This window comes from Lissotriton helveticus, chromosome 10 (assembly GCF_964261635.1).
Source record: "Lissotriton helveticus chromosome 10, aLisHel1.1, whole genome shotgun sequence".
Classification (NCBI taxonomy): domain Eukaryota; kingdom Metazoa; phylum Chordata; class Amphibia; order Caudata; family Salamandridae; genus Lissotriton; species Lissotriton helveticus.
The window spans coordinates 922,589,569-922,615,571 of record NC_136071.1 but is presented as its reverse complement, the minus strand read 5'-3'; the positions used below and the strand labels follow the sequence as shown (position 1 = coordinate 922,615,571).

Below are 26,003 nucleotides of genomic sequence, written 5' to 3'. Positions count from 1 at the left end.
TATTGGAGGGGTACTTCAGTACAGTAGAAGCCGAATTATATAAAAGAACGGAACGAGATGCAGTGTGAGATTAAGACACACAAGTAGCAGAAATATTTTATACTCTATAATTTCAAGTTTACATTTAACAGCAATCACGAATCGTCCCACGGAAAATTCATCCAGTGCTCATTTTCTTTGTGTATAGGTATTTGAGCTTTTGCTTTCTCCACTTCAAATGCTGGGCAACCAGTACGCGAGGGCAAAAAACAGAAATGACCTTTTTCTTTTTTACTCTTCACTGGTTTATTTATCATGTGTTAGAGGATAATCTATTCTGTTTGTGTCACACTTACTTTTACCTTTGGTGCACGTTTCATGGCCTCAGTTCAATTTTTGCCCCAGAACACGAGTGCTCTATTATAGATACATCCTATACACACAGCATCGTATTTTGCCCAGACATAGGTCCCGTGCACCTTGTGTCACTGGAATCAAGCTACATCTGGCTGATTAACCCTAACTAGGGCAAATCCGGTCCTAGGTTGTTTGTGATCTTTTACAGAAAGGACCTGGCCTGGCAGTTTGGGCTAGACTAGTGTGGAGAAGCGTGGCTCAGTGGTTAGAGGCGGCAGACCCAGAAGCTGAGATCGGCCGTGGACCAGGGTTCGATTCCCCGCCTCGGCGGGTCTCAGGCTCAAAATTCCACGGACTCGACAATTCTCGCTCCGGTGCCTACTTGACTCACGGGGTCACACTCTGCGACTCTGGGCAATAGCTTGCTTAATCTCCACTACGGCCCCTCGCGGCGGGATGCCTGGCTTTCACCTTGTGGATACCCTGCCGGGGTATCTCACAGGGGAATACCAGGACGGGTTCCCTAAGCAAGCGCCTTGAGACCCCTGGGTGATTCGTGCGCTATATAAATCGAAATACATTTACATTTACATTTAGACTGTTTCCGTTGGAGCAGGGCCAGGACTGATTTGCATATAGCTGGATCCAAATTAAGGTGACCTGGCATGCAAAATAACGATGGAATGAGATGTAACCCTGAGTAATTACCAGTGGCTGAGATTAATTAAAGCATTTCATCTATCACTTTTTGTATACTTTAGTGTGCCACCCTAAGTGTGACAGGCGTGCCCAGATGGTTGTCCCATGTCTATCCACTTTGGCATTAATTTCTTGCCTACTCTATTTGGGCCTTCGAGGTGATTTATATAGTGGTTGCCTCTCTTCAAAAGCAGAAAAGTGTTTATCATAGAAGGTTATTGCACACTGCCTGCGATCCTGTCCTGCTGACTCTGTTGTAGTGTTCTATTTAACCTCGAGGATGTATAGCCATGTATCACAGCCTTAGCAACTGGCTAAGTTGTGTTAGAAACAGTAGATGTTTTATCAACCCTAATCTACGAATTACTGTACATTTACCTATTGATTTTCTCTACCTTGTCCTTAGTACTGTCCTGAATCCCTACTGCATAGCAGTCAGATGTGTTACAAGGAGGTGTAGTGAGGGGTATAAACAAGAACTGGCAAAGCCACTAGGCCTCGCATATGAGAGCCAATGGCTTTGTCAATGTTTCGTAGCCATGGTGTACAGAAGTATGGATGCTTTTCAGTGTGGCTAAAACACATGTTTAAAAACAGCTATGATGCGACCAGAGCTAATGTCCTTTTTTAATAATTCTTTATATTTGCACTCAGCCACAATGCTATACAGCATGTCTACAAAACGTTGTCAAAGTCAGCAATGCCCATGCTGCTCATCATGAACAAAAGGCAAAGGCATAACCAATAGTCTCAAAGGTGAGACCTTTTGGATTCGCCAATGCTTGCTATGTCTCAGCACAACATGTCCTTATGTGCAGGGAAAAAAACAATATGACATTTGGCAATATATACTATCACCTAAGGACAGCAATTGTCTCCATGTACATGCTTTAGTGAAAATACATTTCGAAGCAGATAACAACTAGTGTCACAATAAAAACAGATAAAGAATGTTGTTACAATAAACTTCTGTTCCAAGGGAGAAACAGGCTTACTTTGCTACAAATGACAAGAGGTTGCTCAAGGACCACAGGGAAGAAGAAAAAATAAAAGAAGTACCTCAATCACAGCTTGATTAGTGGAAGGAGAACAATTAAGCTGAAGAAATCAATACTTGGTTCATGCTCCAGCTGAGAGAAGAGGAAGTGAAGCAAACATGCACTGTGCACTTAGAAGGCTGAAATAAGACTGTCAATGAAGCCAATGATTGATATGTAGTGGTTGAGCTTCACGCCCCTTGTTGTAGACAACATCTCTCGCAAGCAAGAGTGCATGAAGTCTATGTGCTGAATGGTAGGCAATGGCACTATCACAGGCAATACCTAAAAACTGTCAAATAAAATTATGTTCCCACTCTGTACCTCAGTTTATAAATTGACTGCTTGCCATATTATAGATGTTGAAATTAAATAGCTTGAACTTACTATTTGAGAATGTGGCTTGAAAGCCAGACCCACTAATCGATCCATCAGAAACAAATTTTATCCACAGGTAGTGTCCAAAAATCGATGTAATATTGTCAGGCAGTGCATTACCACAGAATCGCCCCACCAGGACACCAGTGTTGTTCCCTTCACGGACTTCCAAATAATCACGAGCACAGTTGTCATCCTCTTGTAGATTAAAATTTCTGTTGCAAGAAAAGTGGAAAACAATGGTTTGAACCTCTTTTCAGCTCATAACTGTCTTTCAAATAATGTATTTATTTATTGATGAATCTACAAGCACAACCCACAGCAAATAGTGCAACAGTCTAGCCGTCACAAAACACAATTCATTAAATCAATCAGGGTCCACCCTCAGACAGTGTAAATGTCCTTTAATTTACAAAGATTCTATGGGCATGTCTTTATATAGTGTCAGTCCTCAGGAATGCATGGGCTCAGAATTCACACAGGTGAGCTATTCTCAGAGCTAAATAGATATTATAGACTAAACAATCATACAGGACATCAATCCCACAGGCTACACAGATATTATATGCCATGGATTCAGTAGAGCGATGCCTAAGGTTACATGGATGTTTCAGGCTGAGAACAAAAAACTGTGCTTAAGATATATAGCTCTTACACTCTTGGGCAGACCGCTGGCCATTGAGCTCATCATACATCAGCTCTCAAATTGGAGAATTATCCACAGGTTCACAAATACTGGTAGGACTAGTACTTCTATATGATGATGCAAGGAAGCATGTTAGGGTGTCCTCTAATGATAGTGTCAAATTACTATAAAAAGCCTGAAAATTGTCTTTTCATGGAAGAACAAATAAACTTTTGCCTAGAGCACTGAAAGTCCGTTGACTGCTCCTGCTCCCAGGACAGGTTTCAGCTGGGACTTCACTCATGTTGCACAAATATTCTAGGTCTCCTGAGATTATTTTTTTAATCAGAGGAGATTGAAGCCTCAACTCCAAAAATCAATGCATAATTACGGTGATGTATATAGGAAAGTCAGCATCTTGCATGCAGCGCAAGGTGGTTATATAATCGAGACTTCAGTGGCAAAGCTGAAAGAGGGACTGTTTTATTGGGTAGGATTGAATGTACAAAGTCCTGCAATAACTGGCGCTTCACATGTACAGTGACAACTGAGGCTTGATTACATTCAAGTAATGCTACCAAAGTGGAGTAATGCAGTGGAACAGCCTGATTTAGAGCTTGGTGGAGAGGTTACTCCATGGCATTGGTGACAGAGTACCGTCTCCACCAAACTGATGATCTGCCCGACTGATTTTGTGTCTGGTGGACTGCCAGGTTAACGCCGATGGAGTAAAATTTACTCTGTTGGATAAACCTTCCTCAGAAGGAGGAAGCACATAACACCGTCCTCCATATTTGGGTTGTATTTTCCTTTCTGCCAGGTCAAATCTGGCAGAGAGGCCCATGAAAAAAATGTAATGACTCCCACACCGAGGGAGAAAGCTACCATGGGGTGGGCACTATTACTTTTTTATTTTTCCAAAACAAACTCTCACTTTGGGAGTTTGTTTTTGAAAAATAAAAAACTTTGGAAAAGTTTGCCGGCTAGTATGTTTGATGGTACTCTCCGTCAAACTATTCCAGCATTGGCAGGAACCACCGTCACCTCCTCTCCTTGTCAACATATAGCGATGTATGCAGATGTCCGAGGGAGCTTGAGGACATCTCTCAATTTGGCGGGCAGAGTAAAGGCAGGGTAACACACGTAAAGTTCTCTGCCACCCTCTCTGTCTTTTCTCCATACACCAAACCATAAATTACTCCCAAAGTCTTTTTTCCCAGAATACCACTGAATGAAAAACGAGTGTAAAATTAGAAGAACGAAGCCAAAAGTTAGAATAAGCACTTTGTGGACCCCACAGTGAAAAGAATGGCATCGAAATGTTTGCCTGTATAGGGTGGCTCCTCTGATGCAACTCTAACCAATGATCCGTCTGAGATTGGTTACATTCAAGTCAGAGAGTTTCGAAGCTTCACTTTTAAGAAAATGAAGGGCGTTATCAAGACCCATTAAAAAGCTTGTGCAAACAGCTTGAACAGCTCAATACTGGCAGAGCTGGAAGAGGTTTGAGCTGCTGAAACTGAATTTAGGAGCCGTAACGTGCTCTAATTCGCCCATCTGTCTAAACAACATCAGCAGTACAGATGAAGGAGGTTAAAGAGACGGATCACTTTTCCAAAGATGAGAGAAACATGTGGGCAGAGTCTCCAAATACTGTCTGTCAGAGTGGATCATGCAGTAGATTGCACACAGAGGACCCTGATCCCAAATACGCATCAGAAACTATTCACAATTCTGTTGTGTCACACACTAAAGATCACCGTGATAGAGGTGGTTTTCCTTCACCTATATGCCTGCAGAGATAGGCAACCACAAATAATATTATTGCTTAAAATATACAAATATCACACAGCCAAGAGTCATGGTGATGGAAAAATACCCTGAACATAAAATGGATTGGCTTGCAGTTACAGAAATAACCACAAATATTACGTTGTGGAGTCCAGCTGTGTTTAGTGTCCCCTCACAGCATGTTGTATTTCATTGTAGAAAAAATGGCAAGGGTGCATGCTCTGCCATAGAAACAAAAGTACTGAAAAATTACCAACAACTATTATCATAACTTCCTATAAAACACACCTCGATTTAAAAGGGTTTGTAAACTAATCAGTTGCATGTAGAAAAAGCATCTTTATTCTATTATTATTGATTTCTATTTCTTTTGTAACATGGTTGTTGAAATTCTCGAAACTTTCTCAAATATATAGTGCTCTGACCCATTATGTCGGACACTAATTTGTGTTTTTCTAAACTTAATCTATTCAAGTGAAATCGAAACAGTTCAGATTGGAAAATGAACCAAGCACAGTATACAGTGTTCCGTCGTTGTAGGGTGTGATGACATATTACTGAAAGGGGATGGACAAAGAAACAGTTTTACGGATTTTCACAGATTAAGGGCTGACAAGGTTGAGAGCTCACTGCTGACATCTATGGGTTCTTGTGGGAGTAAGTTCAATTGGTGGCAGGAGCAGCTCACCCTTGCATCCCGTGGACTTTGGTAGATGATTTAACATTACAATACATAGCAGTATAACTTTTAGTTACAGCAGTTTGAAATGCCAAATCTGTACTCCTGAGCCCTATATAGATACTCATTCTATTATTCTTTTTATTTTTAATAGCACTAGTAGTAGTAGTAGTAGTAGTAGTAGCAGCAGAAGCAGTAGTAGAAAAGTATTAGTATTTCTGCAGGCATTGCTGGGCCTGTGAGTGCAACATGCATTGTATTTCTCACACACTTTAGGTATTCCTCAAGCAGCTCCGACCCTCTGTTGTAATAATTAAACTCGCTAATTAACAAGGTGATTCTCAGCTGAATAATCTTTCTGCACCTGTTTGTGTGGGTGTCCAATCACAAGAAGTGCAGAGCTTACCAGATGTTGTCAAATAATGTTCACCCTGGAGTTCGCCCCTTTAACTATCAGAATGTCAAACCTTCCAATGTTTAATGGGGGAAAAGGGCAGGTAAATACTGGTACATGAGCACCACCCCAAAACCAGTCCCAGGATGCTTGTTTTGGGTTCAGGGAAGACCTGGCTTGGTGGTTCAGGCTGGACTGTTCCCATGAGGAACAGGGACAAGATGGATTTACATATGGCTGGGTCTGAACTGGGGTGGCGAAGTGAGCTAAAGAACGATGATGGATTCAACCCAGATCTGCGACTAGGGCTGAGTATCTGAAAAGTGTCAGCGCTTCGTCCATCATCTTCTTGTGGTTACATGAGCATTTTAGTGCAGCATGCACCAAAGAGTGCATATTTATCCCCATTTGATTGGGTAAAATTGTAATTGGTGATATTTACCACTTGAAACTTGTGCACCCCGGGATTTGTATTTTACTGGGTGGCGCCATTTTTGCATAATCCTCGATCGGACTGATCATTATGACCTAAGTATAGAGACGCCTCTTCAAAAACCTATGTTTACACCAGAGGCACCAAGTAGTAGCATTTGTTTTGGCAAAATCCCATTCTGATTAAGCAAGACAAGAAATTTGGGATTTTACAATCATTAATGAGTTTACTCCCACCTAGTATTCCATATAGCAGAGAATTATGTGTGAGTAAATATGCTAACAGTGGCAGTAAGCAGTCCAGAATGCAAACATTTTCACATTTGTGGAAATTCACCATGAAAATGTTCAGAAATAGTCTCTTCTTAAGGGCATGGGGAAATCCCATGGGGAAATCCTATTGAGAAGTAAAATAGACATGGAAATTAACTTACGAGTTACATCTACACAAACAAAATTGATTACTGCTACATTTTCCTATGCATAAACGTGTACTCATGGCAGAAATTCAAGATAGCTCAACCTGAAGCTGGAGTTTCACAGGAGTAGTCCTGAAACTGTTTGTGGATTTCTGGAAAATTGGAAATTCACACAAATCATAAGTGCACACCCAGCTTTTATTTTCAAGGTTTTATGAATTGCCATTCGATAACTTTATTTCGGCCTCAGAGGACCATAAAAGCACAAAAAAATACATACAATACGAATGTTAAGACAATAAATATGAAATGCTTTTAAAATACATTATATATGCAATAAAATGAAATACATATTAAAACAGGATTAAACTAGATTTCATTATCGAACATCACATTGAATTGGGACGGGAATACATACTAAGCACTAATCGATTTCCTACGCCGGTGCCACATTGCATTTAAAAAACGGGAAACAGCAAAAGTGATAGGGGGATGCGTGTCATATTTTAAGACTCTCATTGCATGAGAGCATTGGCGAAATCCTAGGTTTCTACAGATGGGGATCAGCCAGTACTTGCGTGCACCCCGGTACCCTGGGCAAAAGAAAAGGGCATGAATTTCATTTTCCAAATGATAGTCACAAACAGGGCATTCTTTATGGTTGTTTTTGTCCCATTTACTAGAGAAAGCTCTAAGAGGCAAGGTGCCCAATCTAAATTGCATAGAGAGTTTTCTTGCTAGTGCAGGGAATACTACATCCAAAAATTCTTCCCTTTTGTATTCCGCCTTAACCTGAAGGAACTCAGTGGTCAATCTTCCCACCTCTGAACTCGCCTGAAGGGAGGCTAGATTATAATTCTTAAAGTGGCGGGTCACCTCAGCTTTGGTGATCTCCAGGCAAGCAACATCCGGGGTCTCCCATAGCTCAGGTAGGCCTATCCTACTGCTAATGGTCTTTACATGTGACAGCCACCTAATGTTCTTGCCTCTCAGGGCATCCCAAGTTTCCCTAAATTCATTTCTATAGGACACAAGTTCCGGCACGGACCATAGTGTTTTCCAAAATGTTAAGGGTCGTAATGACATAAGCTCTTCAATAGGGAGAAACCCTAAGTCCAAACGCAATGGTACTAGTGGGGTGCTCACAGGGAGGCCGAATATATTACTCAGAAAGGTGTGTTCTACCTTCGCCAAACTGGGGGAATTTTGATGCCCCCAGAGTTCGGCCCCATACAGTGCAGCTGCTCTAGCCTGCACATTGTAAATTTCAATAACTGGGGCCACAGGTTTAAACTCAGACTCTCTGTGGAGCTTCTGCAACCCCCCCACCACTCTTGTTAATTTAAGTGTTGCTTTGGCCAACTGCGGGGCCCATGCAAAGTGTTCACCCAGGGTAATACCCAGATATTCAATGGTTTTGACTCTCTCGAGAGGAATTCCTCCCAGGAGCGGATTCGGGCGTGTCTGCCTCGGGGGGTTGAAAATCATAAACCTGGTTTTATCCTGGTTTATCTCTAAACCCCTTGAGACACAGAAGCCTGCGAAGCTGTCCAGGATGCGTTGGATGCCCGTTGATGTCTTGGACAACAGCAAGGTGTCGTCCGCGAACATCAAAGCGGGCACCCGGCCCGTGACTAGCTTCAGTGCGTCTATGTTTCTGGTCCCAAGGAGGTGATCTACCAGGCCATTGATGTACAGACGAAAAATAAGTGGGAGCCAGGACACAGCCCTGGCGAACCCCTTGCTTAACCGAGAAGCGTGGTGATAATTCGCCCAGCCTGCCGTACATCCACCTGGGCGTAGTTGTTAGTATGAAGCCTTACTAGAACATTGAGGAGATAACAAGGTAGACCCAACTCATATAACACCTTCCATAGTTTATCTCTGGGAACCAGGTCAAACGCTGACCGAAGGTAAACAAAGATCATGTAGAGGCTGCCACCCTCTACAGTCACTGTTCTTCAGTACAAATCCTGGAGTCTAAATACCTGGTCCACAGTTGATGTGCCCTGCCTGAAGCCAGCTTGGAAGGTGGACAAGATGTCATGTTCCTCCATCCAAGTCTGTATTGTGCCCAGGATGATGCGTCACAACAATTTTTGGGAGACGTCTATGAGGCTCATTGGCCTGTAACTGGACGGTTTCAGGGGGCATCCTTTTTTGTAGATAGGGAGTATTTTGGCGCCCGCCATGAATCCGGGGGGTCCATTCCTTTTAGAATAGCATTATAAAGAACACAAAGGTAGGGGACCCATATATTTGGCTCTGAGCGATACAAGTCGCCCGGTATCTTATCCAAGCCCGGGGCCTTGTTTGGGGGCAATTTCAGAATGGCAGCCTCAACCTCCGAAGGTGTAATCTCCCAGGCCCCCTCCAGTCGATACTTGTGGGGGGGGGGCATGAGAGAGGGGTCATTAGACCATCATTACTCGGGAGGTTGAATTGCACCAGTAGATGACACATCAACTGTTGGATTTTTTTCCCACAAACCCTATTACTCTTGCTTGCGTTCTTTCTTAAAATTAATCAAACTATGCTTTGTTGCACTGCCGTTATTTGTGATTTGGGTTCAATTAATGTGGTATTGTGGTGTATTGTTTCCTCTTTGTGTCTTTGCTAAATCAACCAATAGAGCAGGATTTGCCCACACTAAATCAAGTTGTAGTAAAAATATTACCATTAAAGTTCAGCACATTTTATGAAAAGTTGATGCGCTTAACTTTTCATCTTCAATGTTCATATTAGCTTCTTTTTGAAAATTATATTTGTTTATGTGTTTTGAAGCTGATAGTGAAATCAATATTGTACTTTACATACATTATATTCTGAAACTCAGCTTATTGTAATGTCCAGAAGTAACCGATAGGGCTCTTGATACGAGTCAGTTGGTGCAGAATTACCTCCGCAAATTCCATTTCACCTGATTCCATGTGGGTCGTTTTTTCCACTTTCATTGTTTCTGAGTGTGGAAGAACGAAAACTGATTTTATCGTGTGGTTATTCCAAGTGGTAAGCTTTGGATGCAGTAGATTTTTCCTATGCGGACGAGCATACTATGATCCACTTACTAGAACTAATCCTTCCTCTCCCTCCCTTATTTGCCCTACTCCACTCCTCACGCTCAATCACACCCAGTGGATTCTGCATACATCAACCACCTGCTCAGAGCAGGTGGCAAAAGTATGAATTAAATCCCCTGGATTGTATTCCTGACCCTAAGCATCTGTTTCACTGTAATTCCCCATTCCATGGTGTTTAACTGTAACTGTAAATTTGCGCCAGTACTCTGCAACTCAGAATGAAGACCTGAGGCGAAGCTGACAAGGTTTAAATTATTGTTTTTAGCATTTGTACCACATCTAATCTACTCATGAGCCTACCATCAGCTGGATTATTCATAAAATGAGTTTATGACACAGTAGAAGCATATGGAATCTTTCATGGCTGCGTTACTTAGCATGAATACTAGCTAGAAAGTAACATTGGGCACTACACAATCTCTTCATTTAATTACAGAAACTCCAACATTCAACCCTGTAATTTTACATATCAAAGCAAGTCAGCAATGCAGCCAAGACTTAAATTCAGTTGGAGGGTCTTTCAAAACTAATGTTGGCAATGTATAGACTTGTTTATACTTCCAGATGTCTCTGTAATTGCCACCCCCTCATCTAAATCTTAGTAATTCTATTGGGTCTGCATTCTCAACAGCGTGCTCTGGAAAATGCCCAGAAACACATCTGGATTCACTTCAGCCTCAGATACTCGCGTTTGTATCATCTTACAACTGCAGAGGGATAACTCCTGCCAAAAGAACTTTCTTGAATATCAGCAACCAGCGAGTTTAAGCAAACAAAATCAAATGACCGTTCCATTTCAGAGATTTCAAAGGAAACTCATTTACTTTTTGGATTGGCCTTCGCCTCATATGTAGAACAGATGTTCCAGCGAATTTTCCCATTGGAAGAACTGAATTGTATTAAAATTGGAGTTATATCCTTTCACTAAGAATAGTGATTAATGTACTTATAACCTGTGGTCTAGTGGGCTAAATTGTAACATTTAAATTCAAGAGAACTGAGTGATTATCTCAGTTCCCTGCAATGGACCCAAATGTGTGATTCATGGCAACCCATATCCTGTCCCTGTTCCACACTTCTCTTATCTGCCACAAAATGGAAATGCACTAAATTTCAGTAGTAAGCCCTGGATGCAAAACTGTTCACTGCCATTTGTAGCATTATCTCCCTTAAGTAGTAGTGTACAATTTTTTGTGTGATAAGATTTTTATATTGTATATGTACTTTTATGGTTTGCAAAATTAACCGAAATAAAGTATTTATTGATTGTAGTAGTGTAACTGCCTTCCCTCTACCAGTGGGCCATGATTTCCCTGCTGCTAGAGTGAAGAGCTGTGTTGAAATGGTTGGCAAGTGATAGAAGCTGCATAGAGAGGTTTTCCTCATTACTGGCTCCATATAGAAGCCAATTTTCCACATCTATTAGGGTCTCGGTATAGCAGTCCTGTTGAGAAGCATTTGTTATTATTAAAGCGTCCCTTTTGAGAAATACTTATAGTGTACGCCACCAGTAGAACAGCCCAGCTGAAAATTACTGGCAATATCCATTTACATGTCTAGCAGTCCAAATGAGAATTTGCCATGCTGTCTATTAATAGCATTATGTTAGCAGTTCTGCATTAAGAGTCTCCTACTGTCCATTAAAGGACATTGTATGTATTGATAACGGCAAATAAGCATTTTGTAGATAAATGTGTAACACAACAATCAAAACAGTATTAGCTTGGAATATAGGAGATGTTGACGTATTAGAATGGCAGTGGATGAGGCATGGGATTGAAAATAACACATCAATAGGGCACACTTAGAGACCGGCGGTGATAGGCGCTATACAAACACTTTATAATATAACATAACATAATATAACATAACACTTATTTACATATTTGAAATATATGCCCTGGGGTCTGTATGTCTGCCAATAGGGTCATAAGGAGGGAGGGAGGGTGGCCTGTGTTTCAGATGAGCTATGACAGATCTTTTGAACATGAAATGGAAAAAGGCAACAAGCAGTTTGCAATCAAGGTTGTTCCCTTTGTGACGATGTAATAGAAGTATGGGACAGTCTCTTTATGAGAGCAGTGCCTGTACCCAAAATTACGCCCGTGACTCTGTTCTTAGCACTCTCAATTCAGAGTCATGGCCTTATAACACAAAGATGGCTGCCACAGTGGTCGCTACCACGTTGTGCTACTACTCTGGAACAAAAACTGGACATCGACCAGAACTCAAACCTATTCCCCCACCCGGCATACCAATCCCAAAGTTTCTTTATTTTGGCCATTTAGGCCATAAAAGATGCAATAAAACAATTAAAACAGATAAAAACGTACAATATATGGGAAAGACCACAGTACGGGGGAACAAAGGACTAATTAAATCAATTCATAGTGGACTCTAAAAATTCAAAGCCAATTCGGTACAATTCAGTGCAGTTCATTCCACAATAGGTCGTTAAGGATTACCCTTTCAGTATTTTTCCCCTTATCTGCCACATGGCCATTAAGTACTTGGCTACAGCAAAGACAATAAAGTGCAGAGTGCTTGTTTTCAAGATTCTATACGATTCTAAATAGTTTCTGAAGCCCAAATTCCTACATAATGGGACTAGCCAGTACTTTCTCGGCTTGCTGTAGGCAGGGCAGAAAAACAGCACGTGTAGTTCGTCCTCTACACTCTGGTTACACCCCGGGCAAATTTTGTCAGCCAGCGTTGTCCATTTGCTTGTGAAAGATTTGAGTGGCAGTGTGCCGAACCTCCACTGGATAAAGAGTTTCCTTGTGGAAATGGAGAATATAATGTCCATGTATCCTTCAAAACAGAAGGAGCTTTTGGTGACCAAAAATTGTTCTGTAAGGGTACCAATTTTCGGGGCGCACACGAGAGAAATCAGGCTCTTGTCTTTAAAAATCTTGGTGAGTCTTTTGCGGGGCAAGCCTAAACAACCTCCTTCAGGGTTACCCCACAGTTCAGACAGACCCAGTCGATAGAATTCCCGTTTCACGTGTGCCACCCATGGAATTCTGTCGCAGGTGTTAAGACTCAAAACGTGCTTTAGGTCTTGTCTGTAGTGGGATAGTTCACTGGTGGACCACAGTCTATGACAAAACCTCAGCGGCTTCAAAGCCAGTTCATCTCCTATCGGAGAGAGCCCCAGATCAAGTCTCAATGGTAGCAGGGGCGTACCTTGTGGTAAGGCCAACAAGCGCCTAAGGAAGTTGTTTTCCACCTTAGCAAGATCTGTCCCAGCATTGTGACCCCACAACTCTGCACCATAGGTTGAAGCTGCTCTGGCTTGGGTTTTGTACATCTCCAGGGCTGGACTGACTGGTTTGAAGGTAGATGAATTTGAGACCTTCAAAATTGCCCCCACCATTTGGGATAACTTTAAATGAGATCTTGCTACCTGTGGACCCCAAGATAGATTTTCGTGTAAAGTTACCCCCAGGTACTGAAATGTTCTAACCCTTTCCAGCCTGACCGATCCCAAGGTTGGATTGGGCCTGGTGTTAGATGAGGGGTTGTGTGGAAAAGTAAATTTTGCCATGTTCTGTGTCCCTACGCGTCCTCCATCATATGTTATGTGTGCATGATTAATATGCATATGTATTCCCCATGTTCGATTAAAGACGCAATTATAGTTGTGTCCACCTCTACTATGCCTGTTTCCAGTTCTCGTGAATGATACGAATATCAGGCCTATGTAAAGCTACGTTGCCACGTCTCTCAGTGTGCACGTTATTTCATTGTAAAGTCCCCGTTTCTAGGCCTCAAAAGGGCCCGGACGCCAGATTCAGCTCCTGTCTCCTGAAGCCCTCGCTGAGGAGCGATACAGCCCCCACCTGTATCCCTGACCCTTCACTCACTTCCTGCCTCGCAGTGCCCGGTTCAGCCTGGCTCTGCCTCTGAGTCTGCCAAGAGTATGTTATGATTCTAGTTATCAGTCCAGCCCTCCTTCTCTGCATTCCTAAAACTACTGAATCGCATCAATAGTTACCGTCATAGTCTAGCCTTTACGTCTCCATGTTAGAGAAATACTGTATTAATGGTCATTTAATATTCTTCATCACGCACTACATGTAGAATAATGCATGCTCCAGTCTTAGAGTCTGTTAGCCTTTACCCCGATAACTTTTGGATTCTATCAACATGTTCTCTAAACATCAGATACTAGATACTGTTTAGGTACATGTCGCCCTGACTCTCCAGACTTCAGTCTCTGCTCCTAGCACAGAGTTCGTAGCCCCCAGCTTCTCCTAGTAATACGTCATTGCCAGTTTGCGCGCACCATCAGGTTAGAGGTCCCGGCTCCTTAGGTAGCCCCCTCCATGTTTCCGCCCCATTCATGACATATTCTGTTACGTTTGCATCACATGTCTATGTATACGCCCTGTTACACCCACTTTCACCCTTATCTTTCGCGACTGCTACGCGTCATGCCTACTGCTCCACCCACTGCTCCGCCTATCGTATGTATTGTAATGCAACTGTTTTAGTATATATGATCGTGTATTGTTATTAAATGTTACGCCAGTCCTTTCCCCAGAGCGCGCTCATCCCAGACCCAGCCCCGGCAGCTGCCGGGCCCTGCCATCCTATTCCTATGCAGGTTGTCCTGTTCCTGTCCTTTATGCTGTAATAAACCTGCAAAACTCCTACTACCTCGAATCTTGACTCTTATTTATTGAGCTATCTGTTATTGCTATGCCTAGACAAAAATAGATCCGGTATTATTTATTTATATACCACATAATGGCGCCCGAACAGGGACTTGCCCTTTCCCCACGCGCCGGTGAAGCCACGCCGGCCCCCTGACCCTCTGCAGCCGTGACGGAACCATACCGTGCACGTGCAGATATTTCTGCTTCAAGTATCCCTCAGGCCCACGGAGGAGACGGAGGTGGCGGTCCAGCATCCAGACGAGGCGGTGGAGGAACGCGGCGAGTCCCGACCAGAGCCCAAGCCGAGAGTCCAAGGTCCGAGGTATCCGGAGGCCCACCCGTAACAGAAGTCCGAAGTTCGTCCGTCCGGCGTCGAAGCAGTCCCGTCCAGTCTGAGGCCTTCCGTTCTTGCTGCCCGGTGAGTACCATTACTGGGGTAGTATCTAGACAGGGTCAATCTAATTGACTCTGGTCCGTGGGTTGGTGGTACACAGACCCACAAAACGAAGTGTCCACTTCGGTGGATGCGGGTCCTGACGTGTCTCTTTATGAGACCGGTAAGTTTAGTACTGTTTTAGCAGGGCATCTAGTTCCTGTTCTAGTCAGTTCTGTTCTCGAGAAAATTCATGTATTCTGTTTTCCGTATTCCAGGTAGTATTCTGTTCGAACTGTTATTTTAAATGTTCTTCATGTACTTTAATGTCGTGGTATGAGTGTGAAGTAATTATCGTGTTTATTGTGTATTGTATTGTGTCCAGATTATAGTTCAGTCATGCCGCTATTTTCAAAACTGCGTCAGTTAAAAACCAGAAAAGGTCTGCTAGAAGCAGCAGTTCCTGTCCCGCCTAGGGACAGTCCAGGTCATTTTATGTATCAGAAGCATGGCATAAGCGCCATATTGTATCTAGATTTATGGGTAGAGTATACCAAACAGTTGGAGGAAAAGTATAGATGGCCCGTATCAGGTACGTGGGATGCCGAGTGCATCATGAGAGTAGAAGAAGCATTATGGAAAAAGAAAGCCAGACAGTCACAGAAAGATGCCATCGAGTTATGGTGCAAAGAATCTCATAAAAGAACCGAAAAAGAAATCAGAAAGTCTGAATTAAGTAGAGAATCCTTGGAACGAGCCCAAGAAAAATAATTAATCGAGATAGGTGAACGAGTTAAAGCCGAACAGTCAGACAGACAGAGGCATGCTCTTATTAAGGGTATGTATCCTCTTCTTGCCGAGGGCTTGCCAAAAGCGACCCCGGAGGCATCCAGTAACTTTCCGCCACCACTAGTTCCGACCAAGCTACGTCACAAACCGACCGCAGCTGATATTTTCATTTCGTCCTATTTGGACGACACAGCTGATATTTTCATTTCGTCCTATTTGGACGACACAGTCTCGGAATATGCAAATCCTGTTCCTGCTCCGCCAGTCCCTGTAAATCAGGCATTTCCTGCTCCTCCAGACACCGCAGTACCTGCTACGGCACCCCCGGTCCAGCCCGCCATACAAGTTCAGCCCGCATTTCAATTTCCCGCCGCGCTAGTACGAAGAGCATCAGTCGATGATTCTAGTTTAGGGGCCGCAGGGGGAGGTCCTCCAGGAACCCCGCCGCCACACAAGCGTTTAACGTTAGCCGAATTACATGCACAAGCGTCACAGCGTACACCCAGGTATCAGTCTGTTGCAGAAATAAGAAAAGCCCTTAAGGAATGTGGCTATGATCCAGTCCCAGGCGAGGATAATATGGTTTTATATTCATTACGCGTGAGAAAGGTGACCGAGTATCTAGTCACCCTACCAGATATGAAAGAAGATCTAGACAGAATATATCGTTTCATCCGTACAGGGGATGATCCAGAAAGTATTAGTGACGTCATGTCTCAAAGGAAAGTTGAGATCCAGCTCATGCTATTAAAGTTTCTGATTAATTGTCTAATAAGAGAACAAGATTATCCGACCAAAAATCAAGCCGAAATGAAAGTCCTGACAAAGTGGAGTGATAATATAGCCGAGGGTAAGCATAAGACTATCAGCAGTATAGAGAGTATGTACAAGAAAATTCGTAAGGAAATAATAAGGTTACATGATCAACGTAAAGCAGCACAAGTAAGCGAGAAAGAAAATGACTCTGCGGAAGAGGTAGAGGACGAGAATCCCGCCAGAATAGCGTATGTAGGAAAATCTAGAATTCCAGACCGACATTTACGCCTAGAACACAAGTCAACTTTACATCATCCAGCACCAGAACAAGGTTCTCTGGAACAAGTATTTCAAGCTACCGATCACATTCTGAAATCACGAATCGGTTACAGTGAATTAAGTACCATGCATGAACAAGAACTAGCCCGATCAGCAGTCCGATGGATTACTGATTCTACCACTTTTCCAGACGAAATAGTGGCACAAATGTTTCTGAAACTGCCCCCAGCCGAGCAGCGACTGGTGGGTATGTATATGATCCAGCACCTCATTACATTGTATGAGGGTCAACATTCTGATCCAGGTCCGTTACACGATGTCCTGAACGAGTTGCTCCAGTATAGATGGAAAGGTTTAGGTACCGATTTGATTAGTGTCATTCTAGAACAGCGCCACAAATATAGTATGTTTCTGAACCCGCATTTTGTTCATGTTTCACCCCCAGAAAATAAGCCCTTTTACATAGACAGACAGAATCCGTTACGAGAAGTACACCCAGTTAGGACAACAGATGGTGAAATGCAACGAGTGTTTGTTTACACCCCGATCACAAAGATGGAACTCTTAGAGATGAAAAAGTTAATTCCCTGTCATGATAAAGATCCAGCAGGGTTCCACCGAGAATTAAAGGACATGCTCCGTATGGGAGAATACACGTATCCAGATATTATTAAAATGTTAAAAGTCCTGTTGCCCGCAGGGGTATATGAGAAACTCAAGGAAAAAGAATGGGAGGTGGGAGAGAAAAAGATCGATTGGGCAGTTCTAGAAGCTGAAGATAAGGCACGAGTACCAGGTACCGGTCTAGGAGAGAAATGTAAAGAATTACCAGAACTGTTAATACAAGTTTTGCCAAGATTATTAGCCACTAAAAAGGAAGACTGGGATGCAATCTCAGCCTGTAAACAGAAACAAGACGAAGACATTAGTGATTTTTATTCTAGATTTGAGAAATGTTTTATTATAAACAGTGGCCTCAAGACAAGTAGCGAGTCATACCCTCACCTTTTTGTTACTAAATTAGTCGAGAATTCAAGTCCACCAATTAAAAACCGAGTTTTGAAAGTCGAAAGTACCTGGCAAGCTAATACCCCGTCCCAAATGTTACAGATGCTTCAATACCACCAGAATAGAATCAGAGAAGACAAGATCACGAGAGAAAACGTATGAAAGACACGAAAATGAAAGTACTAGTTGCACAATCTGTTCCTCAAGACAGTCAGAAGAGGGGTCCGAATCAAGCCAGTCATCCTACAGCTCCCGTTAAAGGGAACTGCAATTATTGTAAACAGCCAGGTCATTTTATAAACGAGTGTGCAGTTCTGAAACACAACATAGCTACCGGTAAGACTAAAGAAAGACCACGTCCGCCTAGACAAGAGCAAGTTTCACAGACTTCTCAGCCACAGAATGCACAACAGACAGTTACTGTACCGCAGCCCATCGCTGCAACACAGCATGTTACACAACAGATGTACCAGTATGCACAGTCAGAGTATCCAGAGTATCAACCATTTTCATGAAACAGCCTAGAGAGGGAGGTAGGCTTGCCTCTCATCGAGATACCTGTAGATCAAGAAGGTCCCTATGTTCACAGTCAAGTACTAGGGAAAGACAGAAAGTTTCTGATTGATACAGGGGCAAGTAGGACCACTATAAGTCACGCCGAAGTTCCAGGGGCTCCGCTCTCACGCTCTAGAAATGTTTACCTTGGATTTTCAGGAAAGCCTATTGTAAATGAAATATCAAAGCCAGTTACTCTAGAAGTAGGTCCATTGTCCCGCACTACTGATCTGTTACTTACGAAGTCATGTCCAGAAAATTTATTAGGCATTAAGACATTGAAAGAGTTAGGTGCAGTTATATGCTGTTCCCCAGAGGGAATACGATTGTTCCTACGTGACTTCAAGGGTCACTATGTATTACGAGATTTTGATCCGAGATTGTCTAATGTTCCGCAGCATCTATGGGCGCGAGGTCCAACTGATGTTGGCTTTATGCAAATCACACCCCATCGTGTGACTCTCAAGCCAGGTGTAGTCCTGCCACGAATCAGACAGTACAGATTGCCACCTGAGGCTGTAGCAGCCTTATCCAAAATTATTGACGAGCTCATGGCTCAAGGAGTAGTTGTAGAAACTGACTCCAATGTATGTAATTCTCCGATCATTCCAGTCATGAAACGTACTGATCCAAATGCACCTCCAGTATATCGATTAGTGATTGACCTTCGAGAACTTAATAAATGCATTATTCCCCAGTACCCAGTTGTCCCAGATATCTCTTCCCTATTGACAGCCATTGATTCTGAAGCCTCATTTTTTTCAGTCATAGACCTCAAGAACGCATTTTTTAGTGTCCCCATTCATCCAGACAGCCAGTTTCTTTTCGGATTTTGTTTAAATGGAAGGAGCTATATGTTCACACGTGCTCCTCAAGGTTTCACAGAAAGTCCTAGTATTTACAGTCAAGCACTCAAGAGACAACTAGACAATATTCACATGCCAACTGACACTGCCCTGCTCCAGTATGTCGATGATCTACTGATCACAGCCCGTTCTGAACGTGCTTGCGAGCGAGCATCACTCACAGTCTTGTATTTCCTAGCCGAGATGGGGCACAAGGTGTCCCCTTCGAAGCTTCAATTCTGTGTCCAGCAAGTAATCTACTTAGGCCACTTGCTGTCCAAGTGGGGTAGGCAGTTGACACCAGACCGTATTCAGTTAATAGCGAGTCTTCCTCAGCCCAAGACCCAGAAGGAGGTACGTGCTTTTATCGGCCTTACTTCTTATTGCAGACAATGGATTCCTCAGTATGCATTTCTAGCCAAGCCACTGATACAGTTAACGACACAGGAGGCAGCCATATCGACTGTCCTCCCTTGGACATCTGAACATACACTTAGTTTCAATGAGTTAAAGAAAGCCCTATGCCAAGCTCCAGTTCTAGCTACACCGAACTACAGTAAGCCTTTTACACTTTTCGTTACTGAACGTGAAGGTACAGCATTATCTGTTCTCACACAAGATCAAGCAGGACAATACAAGCCTTGTGCTTATTTTTCGAGCACATTAGATCCTGTAGCCCAGGCTCTGCCTGCGTGCCTCAAGTCAGTTGCAGCCACAGCACTAGCTATCAGACAAAGTGACTCCATAGTATTAGGACACTCCCTGACAGTACAAGTTCCACACTCCGTGGAAGTTCTTTTAAACCGAACACAAACTCAGCACTTGACAATTGCACGTTTAACAGGTTATGAATTGACACTGTTTCAGCCACACATAGAAATCAGACGCTGCAACGTCCTAAATCCTGCCACACTGTTACCGTCAGTTAATCCAAATCCTGCCACACACGATTGTGTGGAAGTAGTTAACATCATGACCAAGCCAAGACAAGATCTGACAGATATTCCATTACCAGATCCCGACCTGACACTTTATGTGGATGGTTCATGCATGAGAACAAGTACAGGAGAACTAGTAGCCGCGTATGCAGTGACTACTGACACTGAAGTTATTGAAACACACCGTATTGACACCCTGTCTGCTCAAGCAGCGGAGCTAGTTGCTCTGACTCAAGCCTGCATACATGCCAAGAACCTGAAAGTTAATGTTTACACAGATTCACGTTACGCATTTGGAGTTGTACACGACTTCGGAGTGCTCTGGCAGGAGAGAGGTTTCATGACTTCTCATGGAACCAAGATTCAGCATGGTCTCCTTATTCAAGCTCTGTTAGATGCCATACATTTACCGACATCCATTGCTATCATGAAATGCAAAGCACATACGAAAGTTACTGACACTATTTCCCAGGGTAATGATCTAGCAGATCGCACAGCCAAGCTTACAGCACAGATACCAGACATTCCAGTTAATAAGACACCGACATACACTCCAGATCCGACTACATGTATGACAGTTAAGGACCCTACTCAAGATGTCATAGATATCCAGTTACATGCTACTCCCGATGAAATTAAGAAATGGTCCGAACAAGGAGGGGTCCAGACAGATCAGGGATGGTTGACGAAGGGTAGAGCCACATGGTTTCTCCCCGACTCTATGGTTCAAGTCATTATCAATACCGCACATAGTCCAGCACATTTAGGAGAAAAAGCTATGTTAGACAGTATCCAGAACATTTGGTTCAACAAGCATTTACGAGCTGCAGCCAAGCAGAAAGTCCGTACCTGTATGATATGTTGTCAGTTTAATCCAGGTAAAAGTGTTCCGGTGGAACAAGGTGGATTCCAGCCCCCTGACCACCCTTTTGAAGTCCTCCAGATGGATTACATTCAGATGGAGCGATGTCGAGGTTTCAAGTATGTCCTTGTAGTTGTATGCGCTTTGTCCAGGTGGACAGAGGCATATCCAGTCCCAGATTATACAGCCACGACCACTGCCAAGCAGTTGGTTCGTGAGTTCTTCCCCCGTTATGGACTCCCTAGAGTCGTATATTCTGATAACGGCCAGCCATTCTCATCTGAGTTGATGAAACATGTTTCCCTGTTGTTAGGGTACCAGTGGAAGTTCCATTGTGTACGCCATCCCGAAGCAGCCGGTCTCGTAGAGAGACATAATCAGACCCTGAAAATTCGAATTGCAAAGGTTTGTCAAGAGAAAGGCGTGGACTGGCTAATAGCTCTGCCAGTTGCCCTGTTTTATATGCGCATGGTCGCACATTCCAGATCAGGTCTGTCCCCGTATGAGGTCGTTTTCGGCCGCCCCCCTAACATGTGGGGTACTCCTAGACCTCGAAGTATTACCGATGTTTCAAGTAATATGCTGACAGATTACCTAGCTTCCTTGATGTCTGCCCTCAACTCTTGTCGTTCACAGGTTGCCGCAGCATTTCCAGACAATACCGAGGTGGCACCGCATGAAATCGTTCCCGGATCCATGGTCCTAGTGCGAAATTTCGATCGTTCAAGTCCGCTGGAGCCTCGCTGGAAGGAGCCCCGACAGGTCCTCCTGGCCACCCGTACAGCCGTGAAGTTGGAGGGACGCAAAGGCTGGGTGCATCTTTCGCATATCAAAAAGTTTTATGGATTGAAACCAGTTTCAAAGAACATTTCCGAGGATTTAAAGGACTGCCAAAGTACTATTCTTAAGGACTGTCCCGCAAAAGACAATGTTACTACACCCTCCCTGTTAGAGACAACTCCGCAACAGGAGTATACGAAAAAGTTAAGGTCTAGTAAAATAAGTCAGCCAGTTTGATTGTCTAAGTCCTCCCCTAGGTGAAACGGTTAGACCGGTTTCTGACATGTATAAAATAGACCCCCATAGTGAGAGAGTTAGTCAAAACTCAATCCGATGTATCGTTTTTCTAAGTTTCATATTATTTCTCAGCATTATGATTTCCTGCACCAGTTATGCATTTTACTTGTATTTTCCAGTTTCTCATGTAAATAAGTCTGCTAATGTTACAGTAGAGCACACGTTTAGTGATCTGCCTCCTCATGAACTCTCTTACCGCCTCGCTATGCGTAACAATTCTTGGGTGTGTGGTCGACTCCCCCCTTTCCAGACACCGAAGGGAGTTCTGCCACTCTTTCCTTATCCATTTTCACATAATGGTTCGTGTGGAGCATGGTCCACGTTAACGTCATCCTCAACAGATATGTCTTTTCTTAACAGTACATGTTTCCCAGACAAGCAAGGTCTTCCCCATAGAACAGGGTTAGATCTAGAAAACGAAGTTTACAATTTAGGTAATTATTCTTCAAATTTTATGGTCCTGAATGTTCAGTCTGATTCTACTCCAGACTTACCTGCTATCTCAGTACTACCAGTCAAAGGCGAATTATGTGTCCGAAATAATGGTTCCGTACATGTAGGACATAGTGATTGTACTACTATTGTCAAGTATAGTGACAGTGGGAAATCTATTTTCAAAGCTTCACGTCATTCTTATTTTATTTGTGGTCAAACCGCATATGTTCGTCTGCCCCTCGATTGGGATGGAACCTGTTACATTGCCTTCCTACTGCCACCTGTTTTCCTAGCCCCATCCGATTATCATAGAAATACACATCTAGTACACATTAGACATAGAAGGGAGATCGAGTCCCCAATTGTCGATTATACTGAAACTGCTCTAGAACAGTATACAGATTTCAATAGAGGTTTCTTCTTCTTTATAGGACCTATCCAGAATAGCAAGCTAATCCGTAGGTTAACAAGAACCCTTGAAGCTGTAGTAAACGAGACTGCCTCTGCTCTAGGTAACTTAACCGAAGAGCAATCTGCTATGAGATTTGTCGTGCTCCAGAATCGTCTCGTCCTTGACGTCATACTGGCCGATAGGGGCGGGGCATGTAGAGTCATCGGATCTAGTTGCTGCATTTTCATTCCAAATAACGCGCCGTCCGTTTATTCAGCTATAACCAGACTCCATAAAATTGCCCATCTGTTACACCAAGACCCAGGCACCTGGACATGGTCCGGTTGGTTCTGGAATATAATTTCCGCTTGGGGATGGAAAGTCTTGTCCTTTCTAGGTATTGCAGTAGCGATCATATTCAGTTGCTGCCTCTGTATACAATGTGGCCCTGCGATTTGCGGCATTTGTGCTACCTCTTGTATTCCCAGTCCCAAGCCCCGTTCTAAATCCCGTTCCCAGAAAATTCGAGACGAGCAAATGATACTGCATGAAATGATAGATGGTATCATGAATATTGATGTTTCCTGATGGAAACGTAGTGACAAGGAGGGAATGTGGAAAAGTAAATTTTGCCATGTTCTGTGTCCCTACGCGTCCTCCATCATATGTTATGTGTGCATGATTAATATGCATATGTATTCCCCATGTTCGATTAAAGACGCAATTATAGTTGTGTCCACCTCTAGTATGCCTGTTTCCAGTTCTCGTGAATGATACGAATATCAGGCCTATGTAAAGCTACGTTGCCACGTCTCTCAGTGTGCACGTTATTTCATTGTAAAGTCCCCGTTTCTAGGCCTCAAAAGGGCCCGGACGCCAGATTCAGCTCCTGTCTCCTGAAGCCCTCGCTGAGGAGCGATACAGCCCCCACCTGTATCCCTGACCCTTCACTCACTTCCTGCCTCGCAGTGCCCGGTTCAGCCTGGCTCTGCCTCTGAGTCTGCCAAGAGTATGTTATGATTCTAGTTATCAGTCCAGCCCTCCTTCTCTGCATTCCTAAAACTACTGAATCGCATCAATAGTTACCGTCATAGTCTAGCCTTTACGTCTCCATGTTAGAGAAATACTGTATTAATGGTCATTTAATATTCTTCATCACGCACTACATGTAGAATAATGCATGCTCCAGTCTTAGAGTCTGTTAGCCTTTACCCCGATAACTTTTGGATTCTATCAACATGTTCTCTAAACATCAGATACTAGATACTGTTTAGGTACATGTCGCCCTGACTCTCCAGACTTCAGTCTCTGCTCCTAGCACAGAGTTCGTAGCCCCCAGCTTCTCCTAGTAATACGTCATTGCCAGTTTGCGCGCACCATCAGGTTAGAGGTCCCGGCTCCTTAGGTAGCCCCCTCCATGTTTCCGCCCCATTCATGACATATTCTGTTACGTTTGCATCACATGTCTATGTATACGCCCTGTTACACCCACTTTCACCCTTATCTTTCGCGACTGCTACGCGTCATGCCTACTGCTCCACCCACTGCTCCGCCTATCGTATGTATTGTAATGCAACTGTTTTAGTATATATGATCGTGTATTGTTATTAAATGTTACGCCAGTCCTTTCCCCAGAGCGCGCTCATCCCAGACCCAGCCCCGGCAGCTGCCGGGCCCTGCCATCCTATTCCTATGCAGGTTGTCCTGTTCCTGTCCTTTATGCTGTAATAAACCTGCAAAACTCCTACTACCTCGAATCTTGACTCTTATTTATTGAGCTATCTGTTATTGCTATGCCTAGACAAAAATAGATCCGGTATTATTTATTTATATACCACAGTTGAATACCATGAATTTGTTTTTTTCTGCGTTTATTTCGAGGCCATGCGCCCTGCAGAAATCCCCAAACCCATCTAGAATCCATTGGATTCCCATCAGGGATTTCGAAAGCAGGAGCGTATCGTCGGCAAACATGATTGCCGGGACCCTCCTGCCTGCCAACCTGGGGGCATCATTATTCCTTACGTTATCCAAATGGGATATTACCCCATTTACAAAGAGGCAAAACAGGGTCGGTGCGAGGACACAGCCCTGTCTTACCCCCCTGCAGACAGGAAATCTGGATGACAAAGCCCACCCCCTCCCACACCTGACCTGGGCAAAATTGCCATCATGGAGCCTGATTATTGCCTGTAGAAGCTGCGAGGGGACACCCAACTCCTTAAGCACCGCCCATAATTTTGTGCGTGGTACCAGGTCAAATGCAGACCTCAAATCCACGAACACCATGTACAGACTCCCCCCCTCGATCCCCACCGTCTTCCAGTAAAGGAGAACGAGGCGAAAAATCTGATCCATGGTGGACGTGTTTTTCCTAAAGCCCGCCTGAAGCGGACTGAGGATCGCATTGTCCTCCATCCAGTTCAGGAGTTGGTCTAGCAGGAGACGGGCAAAGATTTTCTGAGGCACGTCTATAAGGCTAATCGGCCTGTAGTTGACTGGGAGCAGAGGAGAGCCCTTTTTGAAAATCGGTACTATCTCTGCCCCCAGCCAAGTACAGGGGATATCCATCCCGCCTAGAATGGAGTTAAAAATAATGTGCAGATAAGGACCCCAGATCTCTGGTTGGTGTTTGAACAAATATCCTGGGAGTTTGTCAAGGCCTGGAGCCTTACCGGACGCCAATTTCCCTATAGCCTTTAGTACCTCGTCTAATGTCAGCACTAATTTTTCATTGGGATCAGAGGGGCTATCAGGGACAAACTCAGTGGAAATTACAGAGGAGTCCTGGTACAATGTGCTAAAGTGAGATTCCCTCCTTGAAGCAGCGATGTTTGGCTCCACCGCCGATTTGGGTTCCCCGCACCTGTATGCACTAGTGACCAGAATTTTCTGAAATCCTTGGTTTCTAGTGCCAGTGATAGGTCATGCCACCTATCCCAATCCCAATTAGACTTCGCTTGGGCAATAGCTTCCCTATATTTCTGTTTCATCTCTGCTAGTTTCTTTTTATTGGCACCGGACTTAACCATAAGAATCAACTCTGTTTTAATCTTTCTGCACGTGGAATTATACCAGGCAGAGGTAGGCGTCCTCTTCTTCCTATTCATAGTCTCAGGATAGAGAACCTCAACTAGACTTCCCACTAGGTCTGTATGAATTTG

At 43.6% G+C, this 26,003-nt stretch overlaps 1 protein-coding gene across 1 annotated transcript in view; it reads right to left on the bottom strand.

Annotated features, from left to right (window-relative positions):
• The window catches only part of CUBN (cubilin), a 1,583,269-nt gene that overhangs the window by 661,793 nt on the left and 895,473 nt on the right, over window positions 1–26,003 (bottom strand). Inside the window, exon 37 of the mRNA XM_078663578.1 lies at window positions 2,460–2,665. Within this exon, the coding sequence (XP_078519704.1) occupies window positions 2,460–2,665 (206 nt within the window). The remainder of the gene's footprint in view (window positions 1–2,459; window positions 2,666–26,003) is intronic.